The following is a 20,821-nucleotide window of genomic DNA, read 5'->3' on the forward strand; positions in this document are numbered from 1 at the left end:
GGTTGAGCTAAAAGAAATACACAAACACTCTATACTTACTAAGAAAATGTCTTGGGCACAATAAGAAGTAACTGGCGAGAAGGGAGCCATGCAACAGTGCTTTTTGACACCAGAATCTTTTTTGTTAAAGTATCTCTCCTTGTTCTAACTGGCCACTAAATGTTTTGTTGTTTCTTTGGTCACCAGGTTTTATTTCACTCTGACGGCAAAATGGTCCATAAAAGTCTCCAAGTTTCTCCCTCTCCCGCTCTCTCACCTTGAGTATAGAGGATTCTGAATGAATGAATGTGATACCTGGTTTTATATTCAGATATGCCAACCACTTATTTAAATGCATGGGAAGTGAAGAACATTTTTTTTTGGAAGTGAAGAACATTTTACAATGATATAAATGTTATATTAGTTTGAAGGTTTAAAATAAGCAAATAGCACCTGGCTGGCTTGTACATCTAGAATTCAGGGAAGAAATTGTGGTTTCTGGGTTGAAGAGTGGTCTGGGGGTTGGAAGGAAAGCTGGGGGTGTGTTACTTAGGGTTTGAGCTCTGTGGCTATGGATTGTGAAGGGGGCTTCACATTTCACCCCTAGATGGGAAGGTCTCTGAGGAATATAAGAGGGAGGAAGAAGAAGAAGAGGAAGTCAGTGATACCTGTGGTAGGCAGAGAGGCAGGGTGAATCAATTGCCTTGACGCCCAAGGGCAAATCTTAAGGATGCCAGGTCATTTAGCAAAGCTGCAGTTCTTTCAGCTACCTTAATTCCAAAAGTATAGGAAGTCCAAAGGCAATTGGGTAGATATCTGATTATTCCCTAGACTGGACATCTAGGCATTGGAAGATGCCTAATCCTGGGAAGGAACAAAGAGAGGAGTAACAGGGAATGATTGGAAGGAAAAGGAAGGGTTTACTCTGAATTATGAGCCTCTGTGCCAAGGAATTAGAGCCCAAGGAAGGCCTCCACAAGAACTGATGTGTTGCTTTTCTTTTTCTCTTGCTTCGTAGAATTATTCCTGTGGCTAGTTAGAGTCTGCAGGAGGGTACCCCTTCTTTGAAGGTTTGTGTTCATTTACAATAATAATTTTTTAAAAAGATTATTTATTTATTCATAAGAGAGACACACACACAGAGAGGCAGAGACATAGGCAGAGGGAGAAGCAAGCTCCAGGCAGGGAGCCTGATGTGGGACTCGATCCTGGGACTCCAAGATCACATCCTGGGCTGAACGCAGACACTTAACAGCTGACCCACCCAGGCGTCCCTACAATAATCATTTTTAACTTGTATTTAGTTGTAGCTGACTCATATTTGTGCTTATATCCTGTTCCCTCTCAGGAACTTAGCGACTGTGTTAAGCATGGTTGGGAAGTCTTCTAGGGATAGCATATGAGTGTTGTGCTTGATTGACTCAGTGGTGGCTCATTAAGAAGCTGCCTCTGGCTTGAGTCAACACTTCACTGCTGCTGCCATCTGGCTGGAGGGTGTCTCTTGGGCACAGCAACCATTTGGGTCTCAATACTCCATGACTCTAGGGATGTCCACTGGACTACTTCCCAGTATTCAGTAGGATAAAGTTGAGAGCATATTCTTAGAGAGTTTGGACTCAAGGGGTCTATTTCTGGGCTGTTGCTAAGCTGTTGAAATCCTTCTCAGATTTTTTTCAATATTTTAACTATATGGTTAATGTCTATAAAGAGTTGGAGGTTCTTTAAAAAAAAGAATGCCAAAGTGTTCAACCTTGATAATATGTTATAGTCATAATAAAAGATTATCTTTTTTAACATTTTATTTTTAAAGAGATTTATTTATTAGAGAGAAAGAGTGCACATGTGAGTTGGGGGGAGGGGCAGAGGGAGAGAAGCTTCAAGCAAAGCCCCACCTGGGGCTTGATCCCATGACCCATGAGACCATAACCTGAGCCAAAGACAAGAGTTGGATGCTTAACTGACTGAGCTACCAGGGTGCCCCATAGATAACCTTTTGATATGCTGACCACACTATCCTAATGTTTAAAGGAGAAATAACTTCTAAACTGGCATCTGAGTTTTTGGTCATGGGCAAGGTATGACTTACCCAAGCCTATTTTTCCCAAGCATGTCCGTTTATGGGTGTTAGTTAAAGACTGCTATCATGAGATCTAAGTGCTCGAGAATTTACGAAGTGCTTGCATCCAGGAGTGAGATGCTGCTGTGCAAATGAAGAACACTTACTTTTCTCATTAGCATAGTAGTAGAAGAGGCCTCTGCTGACAACACACCACCGCTTCTGCCACTCTGATCCAAAGAAACTATGATCTAAACAGAACAGCAGTAAGGGACATAAATTCAGGTAACTACAACCACTGAAGAGTCCGTAAAGTCCAACAACACACAGTCCAGTGTGTTATTGTTTTATTTCCTAGGTTAATGGACTGTAAAACTCTCCCTTTCACTCCCGCAGGCTATCCCATATTGACTCAGAGTCCAGAGGGCTCGCTCAGTTAAAGGTCCAAATTCTAAACAGGTTTTGCCTGATGTGACCCCTCACAGCTATCCCACTATCTATCTTCTTTTATAGCTTTCAGGTTCTAATCTCATCTAGTACTTTTCAAATTCTCTATGATACTTTTATGTGGTGCCTTTTAGCAAACCAAACTGATGCTCCAGGCCACACAGGCATGAGAAGTTCTTCCTTTGTACGAAAGCAATTTGCCTTTTGAGTGTTAAACCTGGGACCCTGGGCTTAGTTAGGATAGCAGTATCTATTTTAATCCAGTGAGTGATGGGTCGAGGTTGGGCTCCTCTGAAACGTGAAACTGGGTTGCTTCACATTGGTTGTAAAATTACGCTTGTGGCAACATAGTTTTACTCTATGGGAGCACACTGAGGGATGAAAACAAGAATATCACCACTCATGCATTCAACAAGTATTTATTAAACACCTGTTGTGTACCAGGTGAGTAAAGCAGAACTAGTTTCCTATCCTGATGGTTTTGAGGCATCTCTTCAGCCTACACACCAGACTTCTTTTCCTCTCCTGCCTTCTTTTTGGCCATTCATCTCCCAAACACAGAATTGGTCATAGAAAAAGCACCTGCTATGTTAGCCCTCGTTTTCCTCATGTCCCTCCCCTTTCTGGAACATTCTAAGGACTGTGGATCTGGTCAGTACCTTTGCTTTTCTTTTCCAAGTAACCTTGCTTGATGATGTTATCAAGTTCTTGAGCTCCTCTTGTGATGTCTTCCATTCCTAAAAGGAATAACAGCAGAATGCTTTGTTGAAGCCTGACAGAATTTTTTCATTTATTTAGGCTCCTTGAGATAATCCACATTAATGAAGGGGGTGCAGAAACACAACAGCTTAAACACAGTACAAAATAAAACAATTTTTGTATGATGGGGGAAGTAAATTTTCTTTCTTCCTAATTATATCTAATGCTAAAATCACTTACAATGATCTAAACATACATGAGTTTGGACAAGGGGAAGTAGCCTAAATATGAGCCTAAATAGGACTCTAGAGAATTAAGAGCTTGCTGTGGATATAAGCTCCAAATAGGATAATCCACATTGAGATAATCAAAAGTCAAATGAATTTCTACCAGCAGAGAGAAGCTTAACGAGTGATAGAGTTCACCATACATGGAACCACCTCTGTGAGAGCAATATACACTCACTCTTAAAAAAAAAAAAAAAAGAAACAACAACAAAAGAAAAACATAAATATTAAGTTCATACAAAGAAGGGCTCAATTGGCAGTAAGTGCCACATCCTGGTTTTGTCCAAGTATGGGAAAGAGTCTAAGAATGGTTGGAGCCTATACCAAGAGAAGACTCTGGAACTGCCATCGGCTTTGGAACATATGCTGCTAACATCCTTGACTTTCTTTCTTTCTTTCTTTCTTTCTTTCTTTCTTTCTTTCTTTCTTCCTTCCTTCCTTCCTTCCTTCCTTCCTTCCTTCCTTCCTTCCTTCCTTCCTTTCTTTCTTTCTTTCTTTCTTTCTTTCTTTCTTTCTTTCTTTCTTTCTTTCTTTCTTCTTTCTTTCTCCATCCTTGACTTTCAGTTAGCCTTGTTAGGTACAAATTTATTGAGAAGTCAAGATCCTGAGCCATCTTTCACTACAGGGGCTCACACTTATTTTATAGAAGGGAGGGGGTAAGGACAAAAAAGGACATTTTATCAAAAAATAAAATGAAACAAGAACAACAAAAACCCTTTAAAAAATACAAGTCCATATACCTGTTTTTCAAAGTTTATTTACTGGGCAGCCCGGGTGGCTCAGTGGTTTAGCACCGCCTTCAGCCCAGGGCGTGATCCTGGAGACCCAGGATCGAGTCCCATGTTGGGCTCCCTGCATGGAGCCTGCTTCTCCCTCTGCTGTGTCTCTGCCTCTCTCTCTCTCTCTCTCTCTCTCTGTGTCTCTCATGAATAAATAAATAAAATCTTTTTTTAAAATAAAAGTTTATTTATTTAGTCATCTCTACACCCAACACAGGGCTTGAACTCATGACCCTGAGATCAAGAGTTGTGTGCTCTTCCAACAAAGCCAGCCAGGTGCCCCCAAGCCCGTATTTCTTAGTTAGGAGAAATAAAGAGAGTGGGCTGATAGAGTTCTAATGTTTATTTTTTTTTAGTCTCCAAAACCAAAGCTCTTTTGGTTTCCCTTAATAGATTTAGAAATCCAAACAAAATACAAACCAAATTAAGGCACAACCTCATATAAATCAACTGGGTCACCTATACAATATATTGAAAGTTTGGGGTTGAAATCATTTTTTCAATTGCACAATTGTTTTTTGAAATCTACTATAACTAACATTTATTTGGGGGCAGGGGGCTATGAGCTGGCACTTCTTATTTAAAGATCTATTTAAAGGGGCAGCCCGGGTGGCTCAGTGGTTTAGCGCTGCCTTCAGCCCAGGGTCTGATCTTGGAGACCCGGGATCAAGTCCCACGTCAGGCCCTGCATGGAGCCTGCTTCTCCCTCTGCCTGTGTCTCTGCCTCTGTCTCCCTCTGTGTCTCTCATGAATAAGTAAATAAAATAAAAAATAAAAATAAAAAAATAAAAATTTATTTAAAAAGAGCATTTTCAGACAATTTAAAATGCAACTAAGATTACCTTTTGCTTCTTAGCTGTTTCAAACTTAGTTTTAAGCATAGAGATCTAAAGAATTTTTCTTTTTTAGTGTGTCAAAGTGCCTGAATCTTTCTATTTGTCCTTATTGTCAACTTCCTTGTTCATGGACTATTTTCATTTGTGTGCTCTACAGTTAGCAAACTCTGTGGCTGCTATAAATCCTCCCAGATGGGTCTCAGGGTGCACACATGAGATGAACAGCAGCAAAGGGAAGTTCATTTGTCTAGGATCCTTTCATTTCTCCCACCCCTCTAAAAATTCTAATATCTTTCTGAAAATGCTCTCCAAGAAAACAGAAACTGATCCACTGAGGTTAGAGTGGCTGGGTCCAGGACCCGGGCATGGTTCTGAAAGCCCTTTGGAGGAGACTTCATCCTCTCTGTAGCACTGTCAAAAATTGCTCCTAGAGGCCTAAAAATGAAGTGAAAGACAGAGGGGATGAGAAAAACAGGATCTCCTAAGCTTGGAGTATCCATCCCTTCTTTCAGTTTTTTTTTTTCTTTTCTTTTTCCTTTTTTGAGGTCTTGTAAAACTTAGAGACACTTCTTGTTAAAGATGCTGAGAGTCTGAATCATAAAAGACATGTTAAATGTTCTATTAGAATTCAAACCTCCTTTTTTAATGCAAATCTAAATGCCATTTTATGGAACATCTATAATTATGAAAATGGGAAGACATTGCCTCGTGTGCGGGGAGAGTCTGTGAGTATGAATATTACATTAATGTGCCCACACCAGCTCACTGATCCTGCTGGCAGGAGCATAAAAAATGCTTGAGTGAAACTTTTATTTAGATGTTAAGACTCCAGGCCCCAGCGGGGTGACAGAGACAGTCCCTGTGAGTTGCCATCAGAGAGAGCGCTTGAATTGAATTACCCAGGGGGGAAGGAAGTAGTGATGAGCACTGCTTCGCTTATTTAATTTCATTTACTTTCAGTACATTATCAGCATGAGGCATTTCTCTCCCCACCAACCGAAACCCAAGAATGCCACCACCAAAAAAACAAAGACAGGATGCTGCAGAGATGTTTGAACTCCAAGTCACTAATTCTAGGAAGCTAGGGTCAGCACCACCACCACCTTCTTTCCCAAAGAGTCATACTTAGTTTTGCTAAAATTGGGCAGGGAATGAGTTGCTGAATTCTCTCTCTTGGTTATTCACCAGCAGATTTTGAAGAGCACCAGAGCTAGAAATGCGGTATTTTATGTGCTGTGTTTTGGCAAGATGGATTATATTGGTTTCTTTCTTTCTTTCTTTCTTTCTTTCTTTCTTTCTTTCTTTCTTTCTTTCTTTCTTCTTTCTTTTTTTCAAAGATTTTATTTATTTATTTGAGAGTGTGTGAGCAGACAGAGAGAGAGAGAGAGAGAGAGAGGTGGAGGGAGAGGGAGAAGCAGGTGCTGCACTGAGCAGGAAGCCCAATACGAGGCTTGATCCCAGAATTCTGAGATCATGACCTGAGCTGAAGGCAGATGCTTAACTGATGGAGCCACCCAGGCGCCCCAGTGTTGCTTTCTTATTAGAAGGAATCTGTACTAATGAACTCTCTTGCCTGGTTTCTCTTATGGGCAGTGGACAAAATTGAGATGAAATTTGAAATGGCTATGGAATAAAAATTAGGAAATTGAACCAAATCAATTTCTATTCTAGTGATTGTCTTCTGTACAAGGCACTGTGTGGTGGTGAATATAATAACAGAATTGGGGGATCCCTGGGTGGCTCAGTGGTTTGGCACCTGCCTTTGGCCCAGGGCGCGATCCTGGAGTCCTGGGATCGAGTCCAGCATCGGGCTCCCAGCATGGAGCCTGCTTCTCCCTCCTCCTGCATCTCTGCCTCTCTCTCTATGTCTATCATAAATAAATAAATAAATAAATAAATAAATAAATAAATCTTTAAAAAAATAACAGTATTGTTCTCAGTGTAAGTTGACACTGAGCTCAATTTCATTAGCTCCCTGATCTATTGGATAAATCCACACAATCAAGATGGGAAGCCATTGTGGCAATCAAGCTGTCTCCTCTTTCAGTGTCAGCTCAGTGTCCTACTGATCAAGAACCAGTGATCTCAAGGATGCACAATGTTAGCTATGGTCCTGGGGTGATGAGGCAGGAGGAGTCTTGTATGGCTGAATCCACACCTCCTGGCAAATGAACAGATCTGCTGAGCTACTTAATGCCTAATAGAAAGTATGTAAATACCTTGCAGGATGATGATAAAAACAGGAAGGAGCCAAAAATAATTGCATGAGTTGCTATTTTAGGGCAAAAACATTTATATTTAAGTATACAATTTTTTAAAAACTGAGGCTTTTTGTCCGTTACCTGAAAAAAAGATATCACCATCTTAATGAAAAAATAGAAATGATTTAGAGTTATTTGGAATAAATGGCATTCTTGGATAAATCTAAGAGTGTATCCTGTTGTATCAGCACAAAACAGAATTACATTCGTGTCATAGTCTCTCTCTACTACTGCACTTAACTAAATCTCCCAGAATAGCCCATATAAAGAAAAGATTCACTTAGCTGAAGGATGTGGGGCCATAAAGATAAGATCAGCAGAGAAGTGTTACCTAGAAGTGATGGCCACCCAACTTTCATGGTAGATAAAGATAAAAGAAATTCTCAGACATCCTTCTCTCCTCATCCAGATGCCTTTAAGCCCTTGGATCCCACCCATACCCAACTTTGCAATGAAAAACGACAGAGTAGGATTCCATCTCTCAGCGCTAAACATGACTCCTTAGTCAGCTACGCACAGCAACAACAATGGGGACCCTTTGGAGTGTGATACATTTCCATAAAGCAGTCAATAAAAAAGACACGGGAGCTTATGTGAGTCACGGCCTATTTAATCAGCTGCGTTCTAGCCCACTGAGAAAAGAGAATTGGAGAAATCATTTGGCAACACCACAGCACAAGGCTAACAGCACAAGAGGCCACACAATTTCACTGCAAAAAAGGCTGTAGTCCCTGCAGAACCAACCATGTGCCCATGAACTTTCATTATAGGCAGCTGGCTTGGTTTCTTGCTAAACCAACCTGAAATGAAAATCAATGATTTTTAAAAAACATCTTTTGTTCAAACCCTACCTGTCCCTGAAACTGTGGATGTCTCCCATCCTCCCTCTTCCTTTCAAGTTCTTTTCAATTGTTTGAGAAATGGACCAAACTCCAGCCTAGAGATTGATAGCTACCAGTGATGAATTTCAAGGAGGGTGAAGCTGACCAGGTTCCTCCATCAAAGTACCTGTGATAAAAGCCCCTGAGGGTTGGGTGGATGAGGTTGGAGAAAATCTAATATTTGAACGCTGGGGATGGTGAAGCTCCATCTGCAATTCCAATTCACTCACAGGTTGCTGGTATATGTGCAATTGTAGACGAGTGACAAACACACACTTTGCAATCCCTCAAACATACACAGAGGAAGAGAGTATGTGAGGGAGGGTCGGGGAGGGTAGTAATCTCCTGTCTGGTGGTTGCCAGTCCTAAATCTCCTTTGTATTTGGCCTCTGTGGCCAAATAAGTTTCTTACAGTCTTTCCTTAGCTTCTTGCATTTCTAGGTAACTTTTTGCTTTCTTTTAATTTTTCAGTATCAGTTAGTGACAGTTTGAGGTGTCCAGCATGTAGGGTTCAACTTCTGAGCATGATGCTAACAAGGAATTTGGTTTCTTTCTTTCTTTCTTTCTTTCTTTCTTTCTTTCTTTCTTTTTTTTTTTTTTTAAGATTTTCTTTATTTATTCATGAAAGACACAGAGAGGCAGAGACAGGCAGAAGGAGAAGCAGGCTCCCTGCGGAGAGCCTGATATGGGGCTTGATCCTAGGACCCTGGGATCATAATCTGAGCTGAAGGCAGACAATTAACCACTGAGCCACCCAGGTGTCCCGGGAAGTTGGTTTCAATGACTCTTCCTCTGTTAGTCTCTTGGGACAGGCTTATATAATTCTCTAACTTCTGTGGTTCTATTTGATACCCACTCAAATTTACCCTTATTCCTCCACTTTCCTGTCATTTTGCTTCACTGATTAAAGAATTTACACCAACACATATAATACATGTAAGGTGAAAAATTCTAAATCACAAATAACAATAGACTTGGGATTGGAAAGGTACAAAGATATAGAGACCACCTGGACAGCATTAATTTCATGGAGGAATCAACTGGATAGCAGATGAAAAGGAAGGGAGTGAACATAATAGACTTGATCAAATTCTTCAACAAGCTGTGATAGAAGAAGCCAGACAGCAAAATTAGAACTGGAGCTAGACTGAAGGAGGTCAGAAAATGGAAGAAATCACACATCTGCAGTCAGCAAACCAGCACAGGAGACAATGTTCAGGAGATCTTGATGGGCTCATTTGCCTTCAAACTTTATAAAGTCTTAAAAAAAAAATGAAAATCTGTTAATCCAGGTAACAGACCAGACAGTGTAAAAATCTTTTTTTAAAAAAGATTTTATTTATTTATTCATGAGACACACACACACAGAGAGAGAGAGAGAGAGGCAGAGACACAGGCAGAGGGAGAAGCAGGCTCCATGTAGGGAGCCCCACGATCCCAGGTCTCCAGGATCATGCCTTGGGCCGAAGGTGGAGCTAAACCACTGAATCACCCAGACTGCCCCGGGACAGTGTAAAAATCTGTGGAAGAAATCTTGTTATACTGAGGACAAAGAAAATTCGTGCCAGATTCTAAGCCAATTAGAAGTACTAAGAAAAGAAGCAGATAATTGATGAATAAATTAAAACTAATGTTTTAATAAAAATGAAAAAAACTAGTAAGTTTTTAATCTGCATTTTCCAAGAAAGACTTATTTGAGAGAGAGAGAGCAAGCAAGAGGAGGGGCAGAGGGCAGACTCCCCACTGAGCACAGAGCCTGACATAAGGATTGATCCCACGACCCTGAGATCATGACCTGAGCTGAAATCAAGAGTTGGATGCTTAACTGACTGAGCTACCCAGGGTCCCCCTAATCTGCATTTTATAAAGCATGTTTACACCTCATTTGAGCTTCATAGCTGCCCTATGAGGTATGTGTTATTATCAGCTCCACTTTACAGACCAGGAAACTGAGGCTCAGTGAGATTGCTGAACTTGCTGAAGTTTGCTCAGTTGGAACAGCCCATGCACTTTCTACCACCATGAGCCTGAGTTGAGGAGACACACTCAGAAGTAGCTGAGGAAAGATAGTCTTCCTACCTCACTCTCCCACAAGAAGATCCATTTAGGATTGGGAAAAGAAACACGGTGAGTAGTTATTCTAATAGTTTGTGTCAAAAATTTATTTTAAGATACTGTATTTCTTATTTACTTTTTTCTTAGATTTTATTTATTTATTCGTGAGAGACACACAGAGAGAGGCAGAGACAGACACAGGCAGAGGGAGAAACAGGCTCCCCTTAGGAAGCCCGATGCAGGACTTGATCCCAGGACCTTGGGATCACACTCTGAGCCAAAGGCAGACACTGAACCACTAAGGCACCCAGGCATCCCTCTTATTTATTTTTTAATGTACTGGCTGACTAATCTGTGAAATTGCTTTCCAGGGTAGGTCTGTGCAAAATCTGATAAGTCAAAATAAAAGAGTATATGAGAATGTAATAAAAGCATACATGGCTAAAGAAAATGCAGGAGGCAGCAACCTGGAGCTCTCACAAATGGTGCTTGGTCACCAAGGTTTGGAAGATGTCTTCTGACGCAAGAGGGGTATCCAGAAGAATGAAGCCCTGCTCCAGAGTAGGGCTCATGCAGGGATCTTGAACATGATTTGTTTACTCTTTAACGAAGAGGATTTAAAAAGAAAGAAGATTTTGGGGCGCCTGGGTGGCTTAGTTGGGTAAGCATCTGACTCTTGGTTTCGGCCTAGGTGGTGATCTTAGGGTTGTAAGATCGAGCCCTGTGTTGGGCTCCACACTGAGCGTGGAGTTTGTTTTGGGAGTCTCTCTCTCCCTCTCCTCTCCCTACCCCTGCTCATGCTTTCTCTCTCTCAAAAAAGGAAAAGAAAGAAAGAAAGAAAGAAAGAAAGAAAGAAAGAAAGAAAGAAAGACAGACTTTTAGGCCAAATAACCAAAATTGGTTTCTTCTCACAAAACATTCCATCAGTAATGCCAAGCTATGAGGTAACATACAGGAACCATGAATATTCATGGGGGATGAAGAACCTTCTTGTTCCTACAAAGAAGTACCACACTAATTGTCTAAGAGGGCTGCTGACTTAGGGGATGCTCCTTACCCACATCATCACTTTCAGTGGAATTTTACTTGTAGGAAGCAAAAGTACTAGAAAAAAGCCATTCCAACTTCAACACACTATTTCTAGCATTAAAGAAATGGTAATAGGGACGCCCGGGGGGGCTCAGCGGTTGAGCCCCTGCTTTGGCCCAGGGCGTGACCCCAGGGTCCAGGGATTGAGTCCCACCTCCGGCTACCTGCAGGGAGCCTGCTTCTCTCTCTGCCTGTGTCTCTGCCTCTCTCTCTCTGTGTCTCTCATCAATAAAGAAATAAAATCTTAAAAAAAATTTTAAAAAATAAAGAAATGGTAATAATATATAGTAGCATCTTCTAGGTTGTAAATACTTCACTTTAAAGAATGACTAACTCGATATAATAATCCACTGATTCTCAGTCATAGCATCATGACACACTGGTGTTTTTGATCCACTGAAGGTGTTAATCTAAAGGGCAGAGATTTCGAATAGTTTACTTTTAGAATAAGAATAGATTCAAAGTTTTTCTTAATTCTGATATGCTTTTTTAAAGGAAAAAGTCAATGAAAAATAATTTGTAGTATATCTTACTTATGCTACAGTCTATGGTACTACACACATCAGATGTACTATTGTAATTGTGGCAATCAACAATTCCCCCATTGCTTTATTTCCTTGAAAAAAATCGTGTTTCTTCAAAATTGTCGGTGTTCCATGGAAGTGGGTTGAGCATAGAAATGTTGGTGGGTATGCGTTATGGTGGGAAAAAACTGAGAATTCATGTGATCTCTACACAAATTGTTTAAAACCAGAAAGCCTCTTGTGTCTTCTGATTTTATTAATTATGCATATCTGTAACCCTGCACCCTCCCCTTTGTTTTTATCCTCGGAATCCATCCTAATATAGAACCATAAAGATCCAAACTACCTGAAGTCTCTCTCTCTCTCTCTCTCTCTCTTTTTTTTTTTTCCTGAAGTCTCTTGAGCAACCCAAACTGCAGTGGGTGGCAACCGTGCAAAGTGAGAATCCTGATACAAATCAAGGCAGCAATGCTTCACACGGCCTTGTGACTCCAATAAAGGAGATGGAGAGGATGTAAAATGCCAAATTGTCTTTTTACAAACTTTGAAGGATCACTGTATTCCATCCTTGTCCTGAGGCAGATCACCATTATATATGTGTCACTTGAAAGCATATCTATAAAATAAATGACAAAATATCATTTCCAAATCTATTTATTTACTACTCCACTAGACCGTGATAAGAACATGGAGAGAAGAAAAGCAGAAGAAAAGAGACTTGCCCAGGTTTGGAATCACTTTTTTATTGGTTTGCCTTCTACTTGTCTACCCTACTGTAGCCAGAAATCATTTTTCTGAGACATAGATGTGGTCATGTCACATTTCTGCTTAAAAATTTTAATGGTTCCTCCCTACTTATTTTTTTATTTTTTTTAAATATTTTTTTTTATTTATTTATGACAGTCACAGAGGGAGAGAGAGAGAGGCAGAGACACAGGCAGAGGGAGAAGCAGGCTCCATGCACCGGGAGCCTGACGTGGGATTCGATCCCGGGTCTCCAGGATCGCGCCCTGGGCCAAAGGCAGGCGCCAAACCGCTGCGCCACCCAGGGATCCCCCATGTTCCTCCCTACTTATAGGATGAAACTCAAACTCTTCAGCACACAGAAACTTTAAAATATTTTGGTCTCATCTACTTTCCAGTTTCATTTTCTTCCAACCCCATACCTCCTGATACTTCAGCAACAGTAAATAACAGACTGCCTTCTGGAAGATGCCATGTACTTCACACTACAGAACTCTGCTCATCTGTTTTTCCTGTTTGGGAGTCTCTCTCTCTTTCCATTTTCCAAGTAGGGGCATGCTCTTTTAAGACTCCAATTCAAATGTCCCATTTTCTCTGGATCTTTCTGTTTTCCCCATGTAGAATTATATGCTACCTTTTCTGTGCTCTAATACCATTTTTTATAGGCATTACTGTAACACAGTGTTGGCTCCCAGGGGCCCTGAAACTTTTCCCCAAGACTCTCGAGTCTTGCCTCTTTGCTTGGGTTTACTCAAGACCGTGGTTGCTATATGAAGCTACTATGAACAAGGAAATTGAAAAGGGACTACTTCTGGGAAAAGGAAAGTAGCTGTGGGTCTAGGTGGAAGGCAGTAGGGAGGATGGTCTAGAAAGGGAAAGAAGGGTAAAAGTAGATTTTGCACTCACTGGAAGAGACCTGATGCTATGGAAGAAATTCAGTGAACAAATATCATAGTACCTGGATCGAAATGAGGGAACAAGGGAGAATCCAATACAGCTGCACACCTAGTGGGATGGGTCAGTGTTTTCACTACAGCTGTTTAGGTAAGGAGAGGAAGAATTAGATTGAGGAGCAATTGGAACATGTCAACCCATCAGGGCTGGGTTATACTTTAAGTAATTGTTGATCTAGTGTGGGATTAAGAAGGATCCTCCCCTAAAATACACCACAATAAAGGCTAAGGAGTTTGGTGCTAATTATTTAATTTCTTGAAACCGAAGGAAAAGCTGCTGGTGGTAACTCTGGTCCCTTTCATAGAGGGCAATACAATCATTATTCATTAGTTCTCCCTGTATCCCCAGGGGCCTAGTACACACAGTAGGTGCCCGATAAATGTTTGTTAAGCTGAACTGAAACCACCTCTAGCCTAATGGGACTTGTGGTCAAAGAAGGCAATATGGGAGTGAATATTTGTTAGATAAACCATTTTCACCTAAGCCACAAACAGTAATTTCTGTTCTGCTGTATATTTACAATTTTAATCTTAAGACTAGTAACATGAAATAAAGGGAAAAAAGGAGGAGGTAGGAAAAGAAGATTTAGCCAAGAGAGCAAGGAGGAAGTGGGTAGTACAGAAACCAGGGTGAATAACAGGGCTAAAAATGATAGGAAGAGGGGCAAAGAAAGTTTGGGGGAAAATTAGGAAAAAATGCTATGAACCTCAACTGGAGAGAATTACATTTCTGAGCCAATTTCAGAGTCTCATTGAGACACCAACTCTCTTCACCTCAGACCTTATCTACCATCAGGAGAGAATTAAAGGATGGGATCCAGAGGAAGCCATAAATGGACAAAGGACCAAGCAAAACTTCAACAACTTAACAAATGGATAACCAAATACTTTTCAGAAATAGCTGTCGAAAGCAAGTTTTGAGCTACAGACCTTGAGTAGCTGGGAACTTGACCTCTTCTTTTTTTTTTTTTTTTAAGATTTTATTTATTTATTCCTTTATGCCTTGGAGAGAGGCAGAGACACAGGCCAAGGGAGAAGCAGGCTCCATGCAGGAAGCCCGATTTGGGACTCCATCCAGAGACTCCAGGATCACTCCCTGCGCCGAAGGCAGGAGCTAAACCACTGAGCCACCCAGGGATCCCCGACCTCTTCTTATAGCATTTCCCTAGTCTTATTCTCTAGTTTCCCTTAAAAAAAAAAAAAAAGGTATTTTGCTCTTTGAACTTCTACAGATTCATCTGCTCTACATCCTGTATGCAAACATCCTATGTGTGTCTGAGCACTTAATACTGCTGACAGTGAAAGCTATGTGAGGATTAGTGTACCAGAATCCTGGGGGTCTCTATTTTAGTTACTCTCCAAACCAAAAGATTTCAAAGGGACATCAAATGATAATAATTTGCCTTCTCTATGTCTCTCTAGTTAAAGATATTCAGATATCATCAGAGCACTGCAAGAAAACTTTTAAAGCAAACAAAGCAGAAAATAAAAAAGAAGACTCAGGAGCTAATTATCGTGATTCTCTGGGGGTATTTCAGGGTGGGTGATCTAATGAGAACTCTCACACCCCATCAGGAAGAACTTGATGGGAATGCAATGATCTTAGCAATGTAGCTTTGACCTGGTATGTATCATCTAGTGGACAAAGCGTCCCTCCCAAGCCAGACCTCACTCCCAGCTAGCTCCCTGGGTGTCTGTGCAGCAGTATGGGATCAAACATAAAAATATGGCTATGATAAGGAACCTTTAGGGCAAAAATCACTCCCTTTTCTTTTAAGTTACATGTTTGAGATTTAAAATCTTTCTGTTTCATCTGATAAAAGTCAAGCAAGTAAGTCAACTTTGTAAGGGGAAAAATTAGAGAGGGGAAAATGAGGGTGATGTTTCGAGACCCAAAAGTTTCCAACCAAATCACCAAGTCTGTAATTGCAAAATAAAAACACTAAATCTCAATATCTATTTGCACAGCTCATTAACTAAGGGCTCACACTCAGCAAACAGAGAGAAAAAAAAAAAGGAAAAAAAAAAAAAAGGAACTTTTAGCAGCAAATACATTTGGAAAGTTACTATGGAGACCTGTCCTTCCCTGGATCTAAACTAGACTCTGTCACATTCTGCTAGACTGCTGTCAGATGCATCCGTCTGTCTGTCTTTATTGCTTATTTAGAAAGTAGCAAATCAGGATGACGCAAAGTGTCTTTTGTCAGACTGTGCTGGAGAGAGAAAGAGAACATTCCTTTCCCCACTGAGCATTATGAACATTACGGCAGGCACTCGACCTGCTCTGCTACTGGGACAACATGATTTACAATGTGAAAAGGGAAAACCTAAATCACCAAGTAATGAAAACATTAAAGTTAATGCATCACAAGTGAGGAATTTATTACCATTAACTCCAATAAACAGTTATAAAACACTCGTCCTTTCCTGTCCGTGCACAGGGACACAGACACTGGACTTCATTAAGCTCAACTTTCTTTTCTTCCTCACTAGACCAGTCATGTGTGTTTGAACCAACCACCATTTATTGTTAAGTGGACTGGTTCATTTTCCAGGACTGTAGAAACCTGAAGGCACATCCATTTTGCTTCACGGTGCTTGGTACAGACGAATGAAAAAGCAAAGTTTAGAAGACATGCAGCTCGGTGTTGCTATATAAGTTTATTTAAAAGTCCCTAAAATGTATGTCTGTTAAAAGCAGAGTAGCTCTTCCGAGCAGCCCTTCTCAGAAGCAGGTATATAAGTAATAATGCCTGGCGAGGAGGGTGGCATATTGGATGCCAATGCATGTCAGGTGCATTTAGCTGAATAATTTTTCCCTTGTTATTGTTTGGTTTAGCACCTTAGAAGCCTCAGATGGAAACCCATTTCCTTCCAACATTTTTCTCTGTCACAGGGGCATACCAGTTTATTACCTTAAGGTTGTTCATGAACAAAAGAGGCTGCACATATTGGATGGCTAGGGTACATTGGTTACAGATTCATTTGTTTTAGAGGAAGAAAAGAACTGAAGTGTCTTTTTGGAAAGCCAACTTTAATTGCGGAATTGCCTGTGTGTTGCAGACAGGAGGGGTAGCATGAAGTTCAGGCTTCCCAGGCCAAATAGTTACAGTGGTAGCAATGGTAATAGTAATACTTTACGTTTGGATAGCGCTTTATTTAGTGCTTGTCAAATGGTTTCCTTGATGGCACCTCCTTGATTCTGATAGACAGGAAGGCTTTACCAGACTAGCCTTCCAGAGGCTGAAAATAAGGCTCAGGGAGGGTAAGTGACTTTCTCAGAAAAGGTGGAAAGAAGAATCAAGATACAAACTCGTTTTTGTTTTGTTTTGGTTTTAAGCTCCAAATCCAGTATGTTGTGGGTTTTTTTTTTGCTACACATTTACATGAATCATGTTATAGTCATAACTATAATGTAGTGAAGTCAAGATAAAGAACTTTTTTTTTAAGATTAAGAATGTTTTAATTCTAAATTTCTCAGCCCAAATTTCAGAGTTTTTAGGAATCCTCTCTGCTAAGCATGGCTATTGCACCAGTACTGCCGGACAGAGCCTGGGAGTTGTCCAGAATGTCATGCCTGAATGGGGACCTGATCTTTGGCATTCCTGGGGAAGAGGCAGGTGCCTGGATGATCCCCATGATTGAGGCTCATAGGGATGTTAAGCTTTGCCCAGTGAGTGGACTTGCTGGGCCTCTCATGGGCCAAACTGTGTAGAACATACGAAAGAAGGAACCAGAGAGGCTCTGGATGCAGAGTCGGAGCAGCATATCATATGTTACCAAAGCTAAGATTTCCATAAGTAAGACCAGCTGCTACAAAGTAGCATAATTTAAGAACTAGTGATCTTTAAGGGAACTCTTCCATATATTATTTCATCACATATGTTAGCATCTCCATAAGGTACCCTAATGAAGAACTTTTAGCTGGAGAGGTCACAGGGCTCTCCAGTGGTGATAGAGCAAATGACACTCATTTTACAGATGGGGAAGCTAAAGCCCCACTGGCTAAAGCCCCACTGGCTAGATTATGCGACTTACCCAATGATGTCATTATGTGACTCATCCAACAATGGCATGATGTGACTAATTTGTTGTAGAGTTGAGAAGTGAAATAGAGTTTTCTGACTCCAGCATATTACCATTTTGCTCCCATAGTCAGGTAAGCCTGCCACAGGGGCTTTAATTTCTGTGGGGAAATGAGACCAGGCAGGTCCCAAAGCTTGGGAAAGACAGCTTGGTGGAGAGTAAGAAGCCATCCTAGAAACAGGTGAATTAAGTAATAGCCCATGTCCTGAATATCGAGTTCCCCAGCTTCCTTTCACTGCTCAGTTCCCCAAACCCTGCTAGTAGTGTATAATGGCACCACTGGGAGATTCATGAATCTTTCTCTAGAAAAATGAATGGCTTCAAGGTAAAGACCTACAGCTACTGATGTTTGGGAGACTTCAAGCAAAAATGGTTGGGTCCTCTCATCACTTCTAACTTGAGGCTTTCTAAAGTGAAGCCCATCAGGTGATATGTTCCACCTTGGCACACAGAAATTTCAATCTGCACTTGGTGTCTCACTTTTAAATATAAGCATGATCTAACCATCACTGGACTTTGCAGGAAAGTTTCCAACTTGCAAGACAAAGACCAAAACATGTTACAGATAAAAAGGAACTCAAGGGAAATGAGCTAACTTAGGATGCAGAAAAGAAAATGAAAAACAAAAGCAAACCAACAAGCCATCGTTAATATTCCCAGAGGCTTGAGAAGATATTACATTCATGAGATAGGATGCTTAAAAAGGAACAATCAGAGAGCAAGAAAGAAGAGTTAGAAAATAAATATATGATAGCAAAAATTAAAAATAAAATCAGGGATGCCTGGGTGGCTCAGCGATTGAGCGTCTAACTTTGGCTCAGGGTGTGATCCCGGGTCCAGGGATTGAGTCCTGCATCGGGTTCCATGAAAAGTCCTCACTTCTCCCTCTGCCTATGTCTCTGCCTCTCTCTCTCTCTCTGTGTCTCTCATGAATAAATAAATAAAATATTTAAAAAAATCAATAGAGTTGTCGGGGGTATGTGCCTGGATGGCTCAGTTGGTTAAGCCTCTGCCTTCAGCTCAGGTCATGATCCCAGGGTCCTGGGATCCAGCCCTGCATTGGGCTCCCTGCTCAGCAGGGAATCTACTTTTTCCTCTCCCTGTGTCTGCTGCTCCCCCTGCTTGTGCTCTCTCTCTCTGCCAAATTAAAAAAAAAAAAAAAAAAAAAAAAAAAAGATGAGCCAGGAGATATAATTGAGGACATCTTAAAGGAATTGGGTAAAAAGATCAAGGAAAAGAAAACAGAAGAGCCAAAAATATTAGAACATAGCAAATAAAGGGCAGGGGATTCCTGGGTGGCTCAGCGGTTTAGCACCTGCCTTTGGCCCAGGGTGCGATCCTGGAGTCCCGGGATCGAGTCCTGTGTTGGGCTCCCTGCATGGAGCCTGCTTCTCCCTCTGCCTGTGTCTCTGCCTCTCTCTCTCTCTCTGTCTATCATGAATAAATAAATAAATAAATAAAAAATCTTGAAAGAAAATAAAGGGCAATAAATGATCAAAGAAATGATGAAATTTCCCAAAATGAGGAATATGAGTCTTCTGATTGAAAGGATCTTTCACACACCCAGAATACGAATGAAGAGAGACCCATACCTTGATAATCACTGTGAAATTCTGGGACACAACAAATAATGAAAAACTTGTAAAAGCTTCTGAATCAGGGGAAAAATAGGTTCTACACAAAGAATGAAGAATCAGAATGGCATTGAACTTCTCCACAGCAACACTATAAGCTGGAAGTCAATGAAGCAAAACTATCCAAATTCTAAGATGAAATAATTTCCATTAGCATTTTTACACCCAAACTGTCAATCAAGTGTAAAGGTAGAACAAGGAGGTTTTCACACATGCATGGTCTCAAGAAATCTACCTCCTAGGCAGCCTTTTTCAGGATGTCATCAGAGGATGTGCTCCACCAAAATGAGGGAGTCTGGCAAGAAAGAAGGTGATGTTAGATCCAGGTAAGGCTCTGACAAAGGAAAAAGACAAAGGGAAGTATTAGGATGACAGTTGTGCCCTGGGCCTCTAGAGCAGCCATAAGGGGTGGCAGTAAATAAAATCTACATAGTTAAAATCATGTAAGCTCTAAAACTAAACTAACTAAAAATGATGATATAATCACATTGGGAAGATGAAGGGAGGAGGTGTGAGGGTTGGGCTGAGATAAGAGTGTTAAATCTTCTTCATCCACGATATGAAATCAATAGATAATGTCTGAAATTGATAAATTAAAAAATAGCTGTATAATAATATTATTTAGAAATTTGGAAGTGCACACCAGAATTGATGAAAGAATTGAAAGAGCTTGCCTCTGGAGAGCAGTACTCCAGGATTGGGGAGGGCTGACTGCTTGCAGTCCTATAGGATCTGATTTTTAAAAAAACACTCTGAGTGGCTGAATACACAAAATTCTTAAGCTTGATATGAAGGGTATACATCAGAGGAATCCAGAAAAGAGAGAAGAAAGCTGTGTAGAATAATGTGAAGCAATTTTATAGAACACCCTTAACACAAAACCATGTTTGAATTAGGTATCATTTGAAGAATATTTTAATACTCTGTAGCCTTTATGCAATTTCAGGACTCATTTGCAACTCTAATATTCTACTTTGTTTGTACCACAGGTCTCATTCTGTTTAAGCTCTTCCTGCATTGCATGGGAACCCACAGAAACAGATGCCTCTTCCCACTGGAGATCCGTTTTACTTCACAAGTAATAGAGGGTATTCAATTCCAGTATGAAATTTGGGGTCAGAAGCCCAGGTTACAAACTTGGGCTGCAATTTACAGAATACTATTGTATCACTGGGCATGGCCAGAATTGGATAAAGTACCTGCAGATGAAATCAAATCAGGAAAAATCTATTTGGAACCTACCATGTGGGAGGCATTGTGCGGAAGAGCACAGAATTCCCAGGATGTCCCGGAAAGACAACTTTTGATCAGTGCAAAGACACAGAGAGTGCAGACATGATTTTAATTTATCGGGTTGGAAAGGTACAAGGCCATAAAACAAGACACCTGTTGTCCTGCATTTATGTTAAAAGTTTCACCTTTTAAAAAAATAATCAGAAACATATAATCATCATTCTTGACATAAATTACACTTTAGACTGGGGGTTGAAATCCTGTTTTAAGAATAGGAA

General features: G+C 40.7%; 1 protein-coding gene across 2 annotated transcripts in view; it reads right to left on the minus strand.

The window, feature by feature from the left end:
- Positions 1 to 20,821, minus strand: part of SKAP1 (src kinase associated phosphoprotein 1) — a 287,224-nt gene that overhangs the window by 47,203 nt on the left and 219,200 nt on the right. For both annotated transcript variants that reach the window (XR_004818749.1, XM_025439745.3), the window contains exons 5-6: positions 3,142 to 3,219; positions 2,203 to 2,286 (exon numbers count right to left, since the gene is read on the minus strand). Coding sequence is in view for 1 of the 2 variants with exons in the window: in XM_025439745.3 (XP_025295530.1) it covers positions 2,203 to 2,286; positions 3,142 to 3,219 (162 nt within the window). In the remaining variant the exon portion in view is untranslated. The remainder of the gene's footprint in view (positions 1 to 2,202; positions 2,287 to 3,141; positions 3,220 to 20,821) is intronic.

Source organism: Canis lupus, chromosome 9 (assembly GCF_003254725.2).
Source record: "Canis lupus dingo isolate Sandy chromosome 9, ASM325472v2, whole genome shotgun sequence".
In the NCBI taxonomy this organism is placed as follows: Eukaryota; Metazoa; Chordata; class Mammalia; order Carnivora; family Canidae; genus Canis; species Canis lupus.